This window comes from Syngnathus acus, chromosome 9, assembly GCF_901709675.1.
Source record: "Syngnathus acus chromosome 9, fSynAcu1.2, whole genome shotgun sequence".
NCBI classification, from domain to species: Eukaryota; Metazoa; Chordata; class Actinopteri; order Syngnathiformes; family Syngnathidae; genus Syngnathus; species Syngnathus acus.
This window is the reverse complement of record NC_051094.1, coordinates 12,651,366-12,666,335: the sequence shown is the minus strand read 5'-3', so window position 1 is coordinate 12,666,335 and position 14,970 is coordinate 12,651,366. Positions and strand designations below refer to the sequence as shown.

The 14,970-nt window shown below is 43.2% G+C and overlaps 2 protein-coding genes and 1 long non-coding RNA gene across 4 annotated transcripts; 1 reads left to right on the top strand and 2 right to left on the bottom strand.

Moving 5' to 3' along the window:
- Positions 1 to 590: 590 nt before the first annotated feature.
- LOC119126607 (potassium voltage-gated channel subfamily V member 2-like) lies at positions 591 to 4,584 on the bottom strand. The gene is made up of 2 exons (XM_037257851.1): positions 2,374 to 4,584; positions 591 to 1,599 (listed from the first exon to the last, which is right to left on the bottom strand). Exons 1-2 carry the CDS (start codon positions 3,700 to 3,702, stop codon positions 1,333 to 1,335), a joined length of 1,596 nt encoding a protein of 531 aa, XP_037113746.1. The 5' UTR covers positions 3,703 to 4,584; the 3' UTR covers positions 591 to 1,332.
- A 962-nt stretch (positions 4,585 to 5,546) lies between these two features.
- Positions 5,547 to 13,871, top strand: LOC119126627 (transmembrane protein 150A-like). 2 transcript variants are annotated; one of them, XR_005098668.1, is made up of 9 exons: positions 5,547 to 5,627; positions 7,430 to 7,693; positions 8,422 to 8,469; positions 8,569 to 8,655; positions 9,498 to 9,565; positions 11,073 to 11,200; positions 11,276 to 11,453; positions 11,574 to 11,931; positions 12,026 to 13,871. XR_005098668.1 is itself a non-coding variant. In XM_037257882.1 (8 exons), the coding sequence occupies exons 2-8, from the start codon at positions 7,629 to 7,631 to the stop codon at positions 11,873 to 11,875; spliced, it is 876 nt and encodes a 291-aa protein (XP_037113777.1). In that variant the 5' UTR covers positions 5,547 to 5,627; positions 7,430 to 7,628; the 3' UTR covers positions 11,876 to 13,871. The 2 variants fall into 2 exon arrangements, 1 of the variants encoding a protein (XP_037113777.1); XM_037257882.1 differs by having other exon boundaries at positions 11,574 to 13,871.
- Positions 8,628 to 10,447, bottom strand: LOC119126646. Its single transcript, XR_005098674.1, has 3 exons — positions 10,326 to 10,447; positions 9,857 to 9,961; positions 8,628 to 8,712 (listed from the first exon to the last, which is right to left on the bottom strand). It is a non-coding gene; the product is annotated as an uncharacterized LOC119126646 (long non-coding RNA).
- Positions 13,872 to 14,970: the final 1,099 nt, after the last annotated feature.

Sequence of the window (14,970 nt, the reverse complement as noted above, 5' to 3'; positions counted from 1 at the left end):
GCGAGAGAAAACGGCGCAAAAACCAATAGGTAAGCGACACATTGACTGAATAACGGCAGATGGTAAATTGCGAGATAAGATGAATATAATTGAACCAAACACCGATATTGTCTTGTAGATATTACATGGTAAACAGACCTTAATCAATGGAGACACTACGACAGGGGGAGCCATGGTTCATCGACAGGCGAGCAGTTAGCAGCGGAGAGGTCACTTTATCGCCGCAAAGGATTGTGGGAGGGGGAGGAGTTGACTTCGTCGTTGAGCGACGACATGGCATTGTCAACGTGCTGCCACCTTCTGGACGTTTACTGGAAATATTTTACTTTTCTCCATTTTTTAGTTACCTACATTACTCAAACCAGTTTAACCTTTTGAATTTTATTCAAATACTATTATTATATTCCAGCCCCGCAAAAAAGTTCTAAAATGTTCTTTAAGTAAAGAACACACTGTATAATATCCATTCATTCATTTTCTATATCCAAAAACCTAATCAAAGAGAATGAAGATATAAAGATATATTTTTACAGAGTAATTACAGTAGGTAACGTGGTATCTTTGTGTTGTATGTGTTCCCTTAGGGGGCAAGTGATTTCAGAAGTTGGAGTTGTGTTGGTAGGTGAGTCTGCACAGAAGTTGTGGCCAACAACCGCTTCTTAAGGACAGAACGATTGCAAATGTTTCCATGTTCTCACCATACTTGCCTGTGTTCTCTGGGTACTCGACTTTGTAGGGACATCCATTCTTTCAGACCAGGGGTGTCAAACTCCGTTTTGTTGTGGGCCAAATCGTAGTGATGGTTTCTCTCGTGGGGCCATTATTGAATTAAATAGAAATGGATGGCCACTCAAATTATCACATATGCACAACAGAATTTAGTAAAAAAAAAAAAAAAAGTCAGCAATTTTATGATTTATTTTGAAAGTGGGATTGAAACAAAAATTCATTACAATATCTCGTTTATTAAAGACAATTTACAGTTTAGTTATACTAGGAAACATTGAGCGCACACATATGATTTGCCTTTGCGGGGCCACATAAAATGATATGGCGGGTCGGATTATTGCCGTAGGAGTATAAATAGCTGTAATAATCAACCATATATTTATGTCCATGTTAATTTTCTGTTTTATGGTGATTTATTTAAAAACGTTTCTGCTTCCAAAAGCAAATGTTGATGAGACTGGTCAGGTATTTAATCTTCAGCCAACTTTGATCTATTATGCTGCTAAGAGGTTTCGATCAAGCATCAGGCCTCTAGTCGGGTTTGTTAAGGCAGCAAAGTAGAGAATATGACACTCCACAAATATGTTACAGAGTACAATTACTTCAGTTCGCATGGAAGTGGTTGTTTCCAAAGCAGTCGTTTAGCTTCTGCACGGTCCTCTTGGCGAATCTCACTTTTCCTCTATTCTTGAGGGAGGCTGTGTACTGATTGGACTTGAGTTTGGAGTAGTAGTCTGAGAACTTGTTGAAGAGGATGGATATGGGTAAACCGTTGAGGATGATTCCGAAAGCGATGCAGATGAAAGCAAAGAGGCGACCCAGGATGGTCTCCGGGTAAACATCGCCGTAGCCCACCGTGGAGATGCTGACCTGCACAATTGTCAGGGGAGAGCAGTCACGATCATTATGAGGAACAGGAAGTGTTTCAACTGTATTTTGCTGACTTGTTTAAGATATGTTTTAGCAACTTCTTAAATACCATATACATCCTTATAAATTCTACTTTTATGCAGAACAGTCTTCTAAGAAGCACCTTAAATTTAGTCTGGTCATATGGCATTTGCTTGTTCTCCCTGTGCTTGCATAGGTTTTCTGCTACATTCCAAAAACATGCATGCTAGGATGTGTGTGTGTATCATGCGTGTGAATGTGCGTGTGAATGTACGTGTGTGTGATTGCTATTTGCATATACTACATGTTTTCTACCCTTCACCCCCAGAAGTCTGCAAGTCACTCTATTAAAGACAGATACTGTATGGGGATGGATGGATGGATGGATGGATGGATGGATGGATGGATGGATGGATGGCATTGAAGTGGTGGCTGAGTGCAGGTTCAACGCACTCTGCAATCTGCACTTAAAAACATACTACAAACAAATGATGCATCTTATTGTAGAGCTGTGTCAGGCACTTATTTTTGTGACCGACTCGCACGTTTGGATAGAATGTGTCAGTCGATTAACTGAAGAGGGCATCGTCTGGGATTTGGTTACACATTTAGGCGTCACTTATTCCTCAAGTAAGTTTAGTCACAAAACAGGTGAATGAATTTTGAAGCCTCGTTGTTGGAAAAAGGGGGCTAATTAGCCTATTTTTGAGACAGATTCCACTGCACCTCACAACTTTATGAAGACATACTTACAGATGCCCACCACCACGCATGAGGAATGCTGGTGAAGTTTGTTTGGGGCATGTCATGCTCCACAGTGTAAACCATAGCAGAGAAGCTGAAGATCCCCATGGTGATGAAAAGAAACAGGCAGCCGACTTGCTGGTAGCACTGGCGCAGAGTGAAGCCGAACGCCCGCAGGCCCGTGGAGTGTCGGGCCAGCTTCAAAATACGAAAGATCCGCATCAGTCTCATGATGCGCAAGACCTGTCCGAGCTTTCCCACCTGGCCCACGGCCTGCATGTCGGCCTCGTGCTTCATGTAATTTTCCTTGTTGTCAAAGAATTCCAGAATGGCCTGGAGATACAGAGGCAGGATGGCTATCAGGTCCACCGTGTTGAGCACGCTCCTGCCGAAGGCTTTGAGGTCTGGGGTGGATATCAGGCGCAGCAGGTACTCCATGGTGAAGAAGGCGATGCACATGGATTCCACGTACTCCCAGTAAGTCTTTCCACTGAGCTGTCCCATATGAGCTCTGTACTGCATCTCCTCGACTGTGTTCAGCGTCATGGCCACCAGCGAGATCAGGACAAAGAGACTGGAAGTCACCGCCATCAACTTGGCCATGACGGAAGAAAACGGCTTCTCCATCAAGTTCCAAATGGTTCGGCGCCTTTGGCCCATGAACATATCTTGAAAGAGCGATTCGTTCTCCTCGATCTCCACCTCGGCTTCCAGCTCTCTCTGGATCTTCAGCTGCTCGTTCAGCTCGTCCTGTCTTTCCTCAAAGGAGATGCGGCAGCAGCGGTGGGTGTTCTTGATCCTGACCCCCCAGTAGTTGATCTCCTCCAGGAAGTTGCGGGGGCACAGCTCGTCCTTGATCCACAGCACACCGGTCCGGTAGAAATTGAAGATGCTGTGAAAGATTTCGGGGTCTCTGTCAAAGAAGAACTCGTTGTTGGTCACATTGTAGTCATCGCACAGGTCCACTTTCATGTTGTGGTCGGTGTAAGTGGCCAGTCGTCCAATTCTGGTCTTGGGGTACCTCGCTGCCATCTTGTAGGCAATTTGGAAGGGCATCCCACCTACATTGATGTTGATCATATAATTCTTGGATAGGGAAATGTGCTTGGAGGGGCCCTGCTGGGCATCATCATCTTCGTCTTCATATTCGGCGTAGATGTCGTAGATGTCTTTGCTCAGCTCTTGCATGGAGTTCCATGTCCTCACACAGCTCTCCTTTGCCGACGGATAAACAATCTCTGAAGATCTCCGATTAACGTCACAACCTGTGACTTTGTAGTTAGGGAAGAGACTTTGTCTCCTGTTGAAGAACTGGAACATCTTGCCAGTGCTCCCCATGTCGGTTGACACAAGCTGCCAGCATTCCTTCTGTCAAACAGCCTTTTACCTAAGCATGGAAGATCTAAGCAGGATGCCTCATGGCCCCATTAATGTTGCTGACTGAGAGGATCCATGTGCTTACAGGACATCTAAATAGCATTATCCCCTGTTGATCTCCCCGGCTGAGGTAATGTGGACAGGTTGGCATATCTGAACAAATGCATCAGGACATACGTACATAAACGATCATTTAGACTCAGCATTGATTGAATAGGTGATTTAAGGAGAACTATGTGAACATAGAATAAAAGTATGTGAACCTTTTTGCAGCTGTCTTAAATTACACAAAGAAATTCATAATCAAACACTTTTATTGTGAGATTTCACACAATGGTGAGTTCAGCGATTATGAATCATTCATAGTTAATTAGAAGACTAAATCTTTACATTCTTGGCGGTTCAGCCCAATGCAAGGTTTCTGCCTCCCTCGAACTAAGACAGCAGATACATACGTACTACAAGAGGATTAAGATAGTAAGCCCCTCTATATGTCCACATTGGGGGTGGGTGCTCCATTGTTAAGAGTTAAATTAAGCAAAGGTCCTTTATAACATAATCCATTGTTTTTCCTGGCAAGTATCATACTGAGCATCTGGGTGGTTGAAAGCATTTGCTTGTTCTCTTCCGTGCTTGCGTGAGTTTTCGCTGGGTACTTCTTGCCACATTCCCAAACCATGCAAGTTAGATTCATTAAAGACTCTTAACTGTCTATTGTGAGTGTAAATTGTTAAGTTTATTCACCAAATTAGCTGGGATAGGCTTTATTGCGCACTCGTGACGCTAATGAAGATTAGTACTTTATAAAATTGATTCTAGATGGATGTACTTGTATTGGCACCAGATACTTATATTGCACATCAGATTGTTGCCCAAGTGCAGCCAGAGAAGAGATGGCACTATGCAAGGACATTCTAGACTAGCAGCGTTAATCAACTTAGCAAACCATGTAAAACAATTCAGAATATAAATTAAGAAGAGACACCAGATTTAAGAACGTACTGTGTTATAATAAGAACGTAAATGGGTTTGCATTGCAACCCGCAGGAAGGACAAAATAAAAATAATGCAACATATAAAGTAACGTGACAGATGAGATCCAGCCATTCTCCATTATAGATCCGTTATAATGTAATGGCTGAGCTGGAGCCTGTCCAAGCTGACTTTATGATTTAATTTTTAAGTTATATGTAATATGTTTTCAAGTTTTGTTTTTATGTCTGTTGACGGAATAAAAAAGGTCAATAATGCAACTATTAAGAGTGGTGCTGCAGGGCATTTAAAAAGTCACCAAACCACTGTCAGAATGGCAGGGTTTGGTGATACAGTTTATACAAAAGAGAAAGCGATAAATCATTTTAACTTTTTTGTTTATGTTTATGTTTTGTGATGACCCCCCCACCCCCACCCCACCACACACAGTTTTTTAGTCGGCTGTTTTTCTTCCAGATAATGCAGAAGTAGAAGTAGCCCACAGTTTTGAGGGCCGGACCATGAGAGTCAAGTTACATATTACAACGCCGTCCAGCTCACGTGCGATTCTATACAAATAAAAGCTCTGGCAAAACTGTTACTCTTAAGGCCATTAATAGTTACAGTCCTAGCTGCCAACTTCAAACTCAGGAGACGATCGCTCCCCAAGGCATGCGATGCGTAATCTTAGAGAAGTTAATGTTACAAATGTATGAAGTAAGACTGCTTATGTATATCGTGAGGTCCTCTCGTTCGTTTTCGAAAAATAAAAAATCAGATAAACATGGAAGTCTTATTCTGAAAATGATCAAACGGAAGCTGGTTTGTGGCACGCTTCATTGATGACGGGAGAGCACATTTCTAAAGGGATAACCAAGGTTGTTGGTGTGCAGCGAGGGTCTTGCAGGCGGGTGGTATGTACAAATTCATGATCATGAATACACATTTTGCTTTTGTTAACCTATCAGCATACTTGTCCTTTACTGTATGAGCGGCTCGTTGCGAAGGTTAACGGGAATGGAGATGCGGGCAATCGTAAAGACCAGCCGGCAAAGTGCACCCAGTAGAACTGGCGATGTCAAGCTAACGCTGCTAACAGTTGCGCGGTTCATTTGAGCAGACGGGACAATTGAAGAATATTTTTACCCGGGCTGCACTCACGTTTACCTTTCACGAAATTAACTTGCGTCTCTTGTGTGAGCCAACCCATGTGGTGCTGGATGTATAGTTAGCCCGGGTCGGCTCCGAGTTGCACTGTACTGTTCCTGCTCCCCCCCAACACAAATAAATAAGGACATGCACACTCCGCGATGCTTGTATGCAGGATCTATGCTTCTCCTCTGCAGTGTCATATGTCTCTGACGCTGCATGCTAGTCATCTATGTCACTTTGGAATTGACAATGATATGGAAGAGAAAGCGATCATTAGTTCATTTAGGCCCCCAAACCGTAAAGAAAGTCAGATGGAGTTGTTGTGGGTATGTATGGATTTCATTTTTATAAAGGCAGAGCGCTAGACAGTTTTAATCATGTAAGGGTTTTGATTGGTGCGGTATGTGGGACTATAGAGGAGTTTCCCCTCAAATATATCAGAGACAGGTAGAAGTCATTCCTGAAAACATCAATGAATTTCTTTTCCTACTATCAATGTGTCCTACGATCTCGTGATTTTACTCTTATTTTGTAACCAAGTATGTCTGATGTTGTGGGGGAAATAACTATCCTTGAGAAGTGTTGCTCAATGTTTACAGAGAGTAATTACTCAGCAAAAGCTGTATTTACAGAAGGGTTTGGAATAACCTGCAAGATTACAACACAAATGAAGTGTCAAAGTACACATACTTAACATCTCCAGCCAACAAACTACAGTTAAAAAAAAACTGTACTTAGTTAGGTACTTAAATGTCAGTGAGACATGTCCTTGGAAACCAAGACCCTTTCTCCAAGGGGAAAGTTGGTAAAGGTCATGTAAAATGAGACATCCTGTGTCAGCCTCTGGTGGCTTCACACAAGCACCGTTCATTTGCAGTCTGGAGGAAGAAGGGTGAACATCTCCAGCGCAGGAAGGAGTTTAAGTTTTTAGGAGTCTCGAATAACATCACTTATAGTTGCTAGATGTGTTGCTAGTGCGGTCAGAGAGACCTGGTGACCAAGTCACTATGTTGACGATATCGATAACTCTTGCCCTCATCATGGGCACGAAAGTTGTAAAATATTTTCACAGACTTGCTAGGTTTCTGTGTAAACATCAGCTTTTGCTGACAATAGTAACAAGGTAGAAAATAAACAGAGATTCTGGTTTGGCCACTTCAAGCTCTGAGACACTGACTGCACACTAGATCGAATGAATATGTGCGATGCTTTGCTCTTTGGAGCACAAGAAGCCAGCCATACCAGTGTTCTTGTATCCCACTGAGGGAGTGTTGATAGCTAATCTGCTTGAAAAGTGTTTTTCTGTGCGAACCCAGGTCACGATTTTATCACGTCCGTGTATGTAGGAAGAAAGCAAATCAGTTTGTCGAACAACTTATATATACACTGACCTGCTCCAACTTTTTCAAAATATGAAACAAAATATACAAGAGCTGCAGCAAATATTTAGACGAAAACGTCTTTTGATTACATTACAATTTTACATGACAAAGTCAAAAGTACGGTAGAGTGCAGTTGTACACCGGTCAATGCTGTAAAAGCATGTTATTGTTTCCTCTATCAGGCTGAAGGCGGGCTTCCTGGAGCAGACGCGTCCTTCTGTCCTTTTGTACCCCCCCTCCCCCTCCCTGTGTGTTCCCCCATGTGTTAGTGACCCCGCAAACCCACCTGACCCCATCTGCTCCCCGTGTCGTGCCGCCGCCCTGACTTGTAGCCGCCCTCTCACCACATGCTTGGGACAAAGCCAGCTCACTGCCAGCCCAATGACTGCCTGGATCGTCCTGCCGGTCAGCCTGTCTGCCTTCTCCATCACGGGAATATGGATCGTGTGAGTGGTGCACGTCTGCCTTCAAACCTTATCATGTGTCCTCAACCGTCTCTCAGAAACCTCTTTTACACAAAGTATATGGACTAAAATGTTCAGGATAGCTCATTTTCTACGTGACCCCATCATTAAGATTGCTTGGCGAACGTGCCTTCTTGTGAGTCTTGTTGTGTTTTACACCGCTGCACAAAGTACAAAGGGACCCCCTTGTCATCGATTACCCAAAGAACTAATAGCACATGCTCTGGTGTCAATGGCTCACCCTGGTGTTTGGAAGCAGCACTGCATGTAGTGCACGGGTCACGTGTTCACGGGCCACCAGAAGAACCTCATGAGTAGCCCGTGGGTTTGCATGAAAATTGTTTACCTCTAACAAATATTCTAGACATGATTGCTTGAAAAAGATTCGTTACCAAAATATTGTCACAAATAATTAACATGATGGGTGTCTTCACGTATTGTTAGCATATAATAAAGAGATATTAAAGGTTATTTGATCAAATGTGTGTTTTCACAAGTGAGAAAGCCCTTCGCATCAACAAGTACGTGGCTCTCAGCTTTGAAAAGGTCAACGACCCGTGATGCACTGTGCGCAAAGAACAACCCGTGAATCACGATATTAATTTGCTGCTGCTGCTGCTGCTCACCAAAAATATACAACACGTTTAGTTGAACTGCCGTGAGTAACCTCTTGTCATAATTTTCTTGAAATCGTGTTGTTTACTCCGCAGGTACGCCATGGCTGTAATGAATCACCACGTTTGTCCTGTGGAGAACTGGCGAGTAATCCTTATTTCATTTGAGAAAAGTGCCCACATGCTGTCACATCTCAGATTCTAGAATTATTCACTATGAGCTGTCCCGTGTCATGCCTGCAGGACCTACAATGTAACATGCACAGAGGAGCTGCTCCGACCAGGCTTTCCTAAGACCTGTTGCACTATCCAGGACATCCCCCTCATCAGGTGTCCTCTTCTACCTCATTAACCTTCTTCAACTTCGCCACCATGTGGCCCACAGACCTAGAAAAGCACACAGTGACATAATTGATTCGCTCTTTGCAAAACCTCATATGTCATCAGAAATGTACGAAAAGTCATCGCAAGGTGCTCAGGGATTTATCCAGGCAATGATCTAAAAAAAAAAAAAAAAAGTGTTCCAGCCTTTTCCATGGTGATGTTCAGTGTGAAGGAGTCGAGAGGAAACCTACCACTTCAGAGGTAGTATTAATCGGAGTCAGGATGGAGGCTGTATAGCAGTGCTAATGAGGTCATGTTGCTGGGTGAAAAAAGCATGGGCTGACAAATCTATTTTTTGGTTTGCCAATTTTAACCAAACTGCAACTGTGGCCAGAGCCTTTATAAGTCAATTAGTGTGACGTGTAATTGATTAATCCACAACTAATCGATTATTAAACTAATCAATTGTATTTTAGATAATGTTTTAATTGCTAATATATATTTTTTTGGTATGTTCACATCCTCAAAATCCCTCAACAACAGTAAATAAAATATCCAATCTCTGTACTCTATGAAAGCGGAATAAGCTTTGTGTTAAATAAAAAAAATTACTTTTCCAACATATGATCAACCAAAGCATTAATCATAATTTGTTTTTTGCACTTTGGTTTTGAAATAATGTCGTATTTTGTAATAAAGGGATGTAAATTAAAACATGTTTAATTTGGTCAGGTTCATCGACGAATCGATAAAAGAGTCGATGGATTAATTGGTTATTAAAATAATCAGTAGTTGCTGCACTGATGTGAAATGTTGTTAACACCCCATTTTGTCTTCATGTTTTGCAGTAAATGTGGTTCTTACCCTCCCGAAAGCTGCCTGTTTAGCCTCATTGGCAATGTTGGAGCCTTCATGGGTAAGATCTTCGCTGAAATCAACCAAACACAAAACATGCCAATGCAGGTTGTCCGTGTCATGCTGTGCTTGACAAAACTTGTGTCTTTCAAAAGATGCTCTGTTTCCTCGGGCGGGCCTTTTTTTTTTTTTTTATCACATACAATAATGTGTCATTATTAATGCATTATTGTGTTGGTGCGCTAACATAAAACACTTCTAACCTGAAACAAAGGTTCTAAAAAATACCTAATTTGGCAACACTTGCCCAAAATAGCTGCAAAAACAACTTACTGTATTTTTTTTTTTTTACCTGGTCGATGGTAACGTAATGATGTCACCTTCCACTTGAGTGTAGTCTACATCCAGTAGGGCCATACACCGACCAGCCTCAATGTAATAAATTTCAATACAAGACCTGTAATAAACATTCTTTATTTACAACTGTCGTTCGATCAGTTTTCATTGACATTGGCCAAAAGGTTTTGCTAACAATGTTCATTATTATACCAAAAGCTGTTCTGAAAATATTTGACTCTCAATTGAGGTCACCAAAATATGAGATGATTATGATGCAGTACAGTTTTACACCGCAACAAATTATGAACATTTTAATACGACCTTTCGGACAGCGTCGGTCAAAACTGACGGTGATTTTCTTCAGTGGCAGAATATTTGATAAAGTATCCAGAAAGTATTTATAGCACTTCGATTTTATAATGTTACAGCGTTCATAAAATGGATTCAATCAACTCCCCCACAAAATTCTATATACAACGTACCACAATGAAGTAACAATTCCGCTTAGCATTGGAGACGAGCTATGCTGTGCCCTTCCGCTTTCGGTTTAAACGCACTTGCTAGTCAAAAGAGGCACAAGATCAAAATCGATCGAGTCAGTGCACTGTCACTTTTGTATCAAAATGGTGACACGTTAAATGATGGTGGATCAATGAGAAACTACCCTGGGTAAAAAGATCATTTCCTGTGTACACGTGCGGATGCTAATCTACTTGTATAGCTGTCGTGCGTGTGCGTGCGTTTGTACGTAGTGCCCATGTCAGCGTCTTGAGCTGCGGAGGGGCTTAAAATAGCCTGAGTACTCTAAATCAATAATGAATACAGTTTCCTTCCCCCGACATCCCTCCGCTGCCCTCTCGCCTTCATTCACCCTCCACAGCCTTCCTCCATTACTTCTCTTCCTCCTGTCATGCCAGATCACCACTGCTTTTAATTCATATCTTAAACATTCAAGTATTTAATGTAGTATAAAAGTAAGCCAGCAAAGATGCATTGCTCGACTGGACCGTATGGCCGTTGTGGTATGAGTAACGCGGTCTTCCCACCTGCTCTCGCACTCACGTAGACATCGGGTCAAATGTTTCCGGTTTGTCGCTAAATAACCGCTTTTGCTGGGAATAAATGGCCACCATTCTCTGCTTGATTTTGAAAAACACATCCAGTAGTGAAACCACCGCCAACCTTTCTCAGGTTTGTTTCTCAACGTGCTGTGCATTTCTTCTCCGCAGTGTTGATGGTGTGCCTTCTGCGCTACGCCCAGGTGATCGAGCATAGCCACGGATGTTGGGTCAACACCTGCGCTCTGGTGGCGGGCTGCATCAACGCAGTGGGTCTGGTCATGGTGGGCAACTTTCAGGTAAATTTACCCGCTCCTCACCTTGACCTCCATGTTTCGAACATGATGTTGCATGCCGGCCCGCGTGTGTGATAGGTTGACCACGCCAAGTCTCTTCACTATGTGGGCGCCGGCGTGGCCTTCCCAGCGGGGCTGCTCTTTGTGTGCCTGCAGTGCGTGCTCACCTATCGGGTGGCCGTCACCGCCCTTGACTACTGGATGGCTCACTTCCGCGTGGCTCTGGCACTCGGAGCTATGGTGTCCCTCATACTCAGTATCCTTTTCTTGTCACTCACTCAAGACGATTTGTCTATTTCCGCTGACTTTTCTTTTTGAAACAGCCAAGCAGCTCCAGCTACCTTCTCTTGCTTGCTCCTTAAGCTCCCTCTCCCAGGCGGCATCTTCTTTGTGCACGAGAGCTTCACACTCCAGCACGCCGCAGCTATCTGCGAGTGGGGCTTCACCGTGGACATCCTGGTCTTCTACGGCACCTTCACCTATGAGTTCGGCACGGTCACCGGCGAGACCATGATGACCGGGCTGCAGCACTGTCTCCGCCATGGCTCCGGGGTGATCTTGGGCCCCGGGGCCCGGGACTCCACGCTGAGCGGGGCTGCGAAGGGTCTTAAGTCGCCCGGGGGCAGCAGCACGTCCACTCATCTCAACTGTACCCCTGAGAGTATAGCCATGTTGTAGCCCTTCGCGGAGAAGCTCTGTGGATGCCTACCACGTGGATGACGGAGATGACCGAGGTAGCATACCAAGGGAGAGACTAGTTCTGTTTTAGAACAAATTCAATCAACACCCGTAATGCTGTAATAACTCCCCCCTCTCCCTACAATTAAGGTGCCAACCAGATTGATTGGTGAGCAGGTGCAGTCTAAAAAGAATTTGAGGAAGTCATACAAAAAGTGAAGCACCACGACCTTGACCTACAAGTGCCCCAACTTGCAACACCCCGCAAAAAAGTCCTTCCACTCTCAATTCAGTGCATAATTCTTTTGTTTGGCGTCTTATTAAATTCAGCAAAAAAGGCATTTGTTGTGATGCTGTAGGACCATGTCAATGTTCTTTGAGCGCTGAATGTTTCCAAGATGGTTCCAATCATGATGTTTTTACTTTGTTTATATTTGTCTTCGTGATTTTGTTGTTTTAAAATGAAATGCGGGCGTGTCTGTTTGCAGGACGAGGCACAACTTGAAGCAGTTTTTGTTTTTCTTTCAAAGTTGGTGGAAGGTTGAATCTTGGACCGTGAACTCTTTTCGATTTAGAATTGGGCAACATTCCGTTGGTGTTTCGGAAGCTTACCTGAAAAGTGTTGCGATCTGTAGTTGGACAACGAGGTTGCCTTGATGGACGAAATATTTTTATTTTATTTTTTACAAGTTTCATAATTTTATTGGGTGCTGTGGCCTTGCTTTAATGTCAGAATGTTGACAGCAGTTAACGGCCTTGTTTAGCTTTCATTATGGCACGTCGAGTATTAAGTTGGATCATCGTTTCTCTTCCAAATGCTTTGAATTTGAAGCCTTTTTCTAATGTTGATCCTTGATCAGATCAGCTGCCCTTGTGTTTGAGCAGATGGAGCCATGATGGCCCATAAGCTGCATGATTGTTTCATTCTACATTTTAGGACATGTTCACACTAGGCCATTTGTATTGTGCTTGAGCCCACTTGACGCCAATAATGTTTTTAAAATTGGACCATGAATATAGATAGGTGTGACTGTAAGACAGTGGAGGAGAGAAAGTGAAGGGAAGTCTTGCACCCAAGTCCAGTACCATTCAAATTGCCCATTGTAATTGCACGCTTAGTATAGACAATACAGCTACTACTAATTTGGGATGCCCAGAAGGGAAATTCAATCTATAGAAGAGAATGACCTCCACCCATGAAACAAACAGGACTAAACCACTAACAAAAAAAGTCAACACATTCTACTACTCACTGCATCAGTCATGACATCATCTGATCGATTAGCTACTGCGGAATTTATTCAGTTTGAGTTTTAACGCTTTCACTTTGAGTTTGGCTGGAACTTGTTGAAACTTGTTCCTTTGTACGTAGGAGAGACAAACTCAGTATCTTGCTCAAAGCCATCCAGTTTCTTCTTTATCGAATTCTATCATCAAGATAAAACTGTGTGCTCATGTCATGTTCCTAGTACCTCTTTGCCGATTTTGATTGATTTATGTTTCCAAAAAGTGGACACATTTGTGAGTAAATGGATTTAGCCTTATCCCTCATTATGTGCCAGAGGAACATGTTTCCTTTTTTTGGGAGTTTGTGTTGAGCCTTAGCCATGTTCACCATTTTGGTCACATTGTGTGACTTTTACAGGCAGCTGTATGTACGAGTATCATAGTATGAGCCATCACAGCAGGGTTGGATTTATTATTCTCTATGGCATGTACTACCCTGCGATTAGCTGGCGACCACTCCAGAGTGTACACCGCCACTCGCCCCAAGTCAGCTGGGAAAGGCCCCAACTCATCCGTAACCGTGAATGGCTGGTGTGAACTCTGATCACAGACACACGATGAATTTGACTTGTGTCAAATGAGATCCCCAATTACACACTTGTTATTGATTTCTTTACATTCTGTAAATATGTATGCTTTGTCTATCAGTTAGGTATTTTAATTTGACAGAGATTTATATTAAAATCTGAAATAAAATCTTAAATTATGACAACGTTCAAAAGAACGACTTTTCTTCAGTGAACGAGTGAACGAATCACTTTAGGATTTTTCAGTTCATATGACTTCAACCAGTAGGTGTCGGTAATGCGCATTGAAGCTGGTGCCACCTCGCCGTAAATCAAAACGAAGAAGAAAACAAGGTAACTTCCCGTTCACGAACGAGTCGTGAACGAGACCTAATAAGAGTGTCCGAATGACGTCACAGATCAAACAGCCAATCAGAAAGTGGGGGTGAGGGCGGGTGTGGCACTTTTCACTTTCATTTAAGCTTTGACCATGATTTTTCCCTAATGAATTGGCCTGTGTTAGGAACACCTGAAAAAGGCGGTGTACCTAATGGAGTGTCCAAGTGACGTCACAGATCAAACAGCCAATCAGAAATTTGGGGTGAGGGCGGGTGTGGCACTTTTCACTTAACCAGGGGTGTCGACCTCCAGTCCTCGAGCGGCCGCGTTCCAATATGTTTTCCAAGTTACCCTCGTTAAACACACCTGCGTGAAAAGATTTGGTCATTTTCACGTTCTGCAGGAGCTAAAACTTTTCACGCAGGTGCACTTAACGAGGGAATCTTGGAAAACATGTTGGAATGCGGCCCCGAGGACCAGAGCTTGACACCTGTGACCTTTGACCATGATATTTCCCTAATAAAGTGGCCTGTTATTAGGTACACTTGAAAATGGCGGTGTACCTAATGGAGTGTCCAAGTGACATCACAGCTCAAACAGCCAATCAGAAAGTGGGGGTGAGGGCGGGTGTGGCACTTTTCACTTAAACCAGGGGTGTCGACCTCCAGTACTCGAGGGGCCGCGTTCCAACATGTTTTCCAAGTTACCCTCGTTAAACGCACCTGCGTGAAAAGTTTTAGCTCCTTTCACGTTCTGCAGGAGCTAAAAGTTTTCACGCAGGTGCACTTAACGAGGGAATCTTGGAAAACATGTTGGAATGCGGCCCCGAGGACTAGAGCTTGACACCTGTGACCTTTGACCATGATATTTCCCTAATAAAGTGGCTTGTTATTAGGTACACTTGAAAATGGCGGTGTACCTAATGGAGTGTCCAAGTGACATCACAGATCAAACAGCCAATCA

Coding starts and splice junctions, on each gene's coding strand:
- LOC119126607 (XM_037257851.1), bottom strand. CDS start 3,702: ATGGGGAGCACTGGCAAGATGTTCCAGTTCTTCAACAGGAGACAAAGT. Junction 1,600..2,373: donor ATGCGTGGTGGTGGGCATCT/GTAAGTATGTCT, acceptor ACAATTGTGCAG/GTCAGCATCTCCACGGTGGG.
- LOC119126627 (XM_037257882.1), top strand. CDS start 7,629: ATGACTGCCTGGATCGTCCTGCCGGTCAGCCTGTCTGCCTTCTCCATC. Junction 8,470..8,568: donor GTTTGTCCTGTGGAGAACTG/GCGAGTAATCCT, acceptor TCATGCCTGCAG/GACCTACAATGTAACATGCA. Junction 11,454..11,573: donor TATGGTGTCCCTCATACTCA/GTATCCTTTTCT, acceptor TCCCTCTCCCAG/GCGGCATCTTCTTTGTGCAC.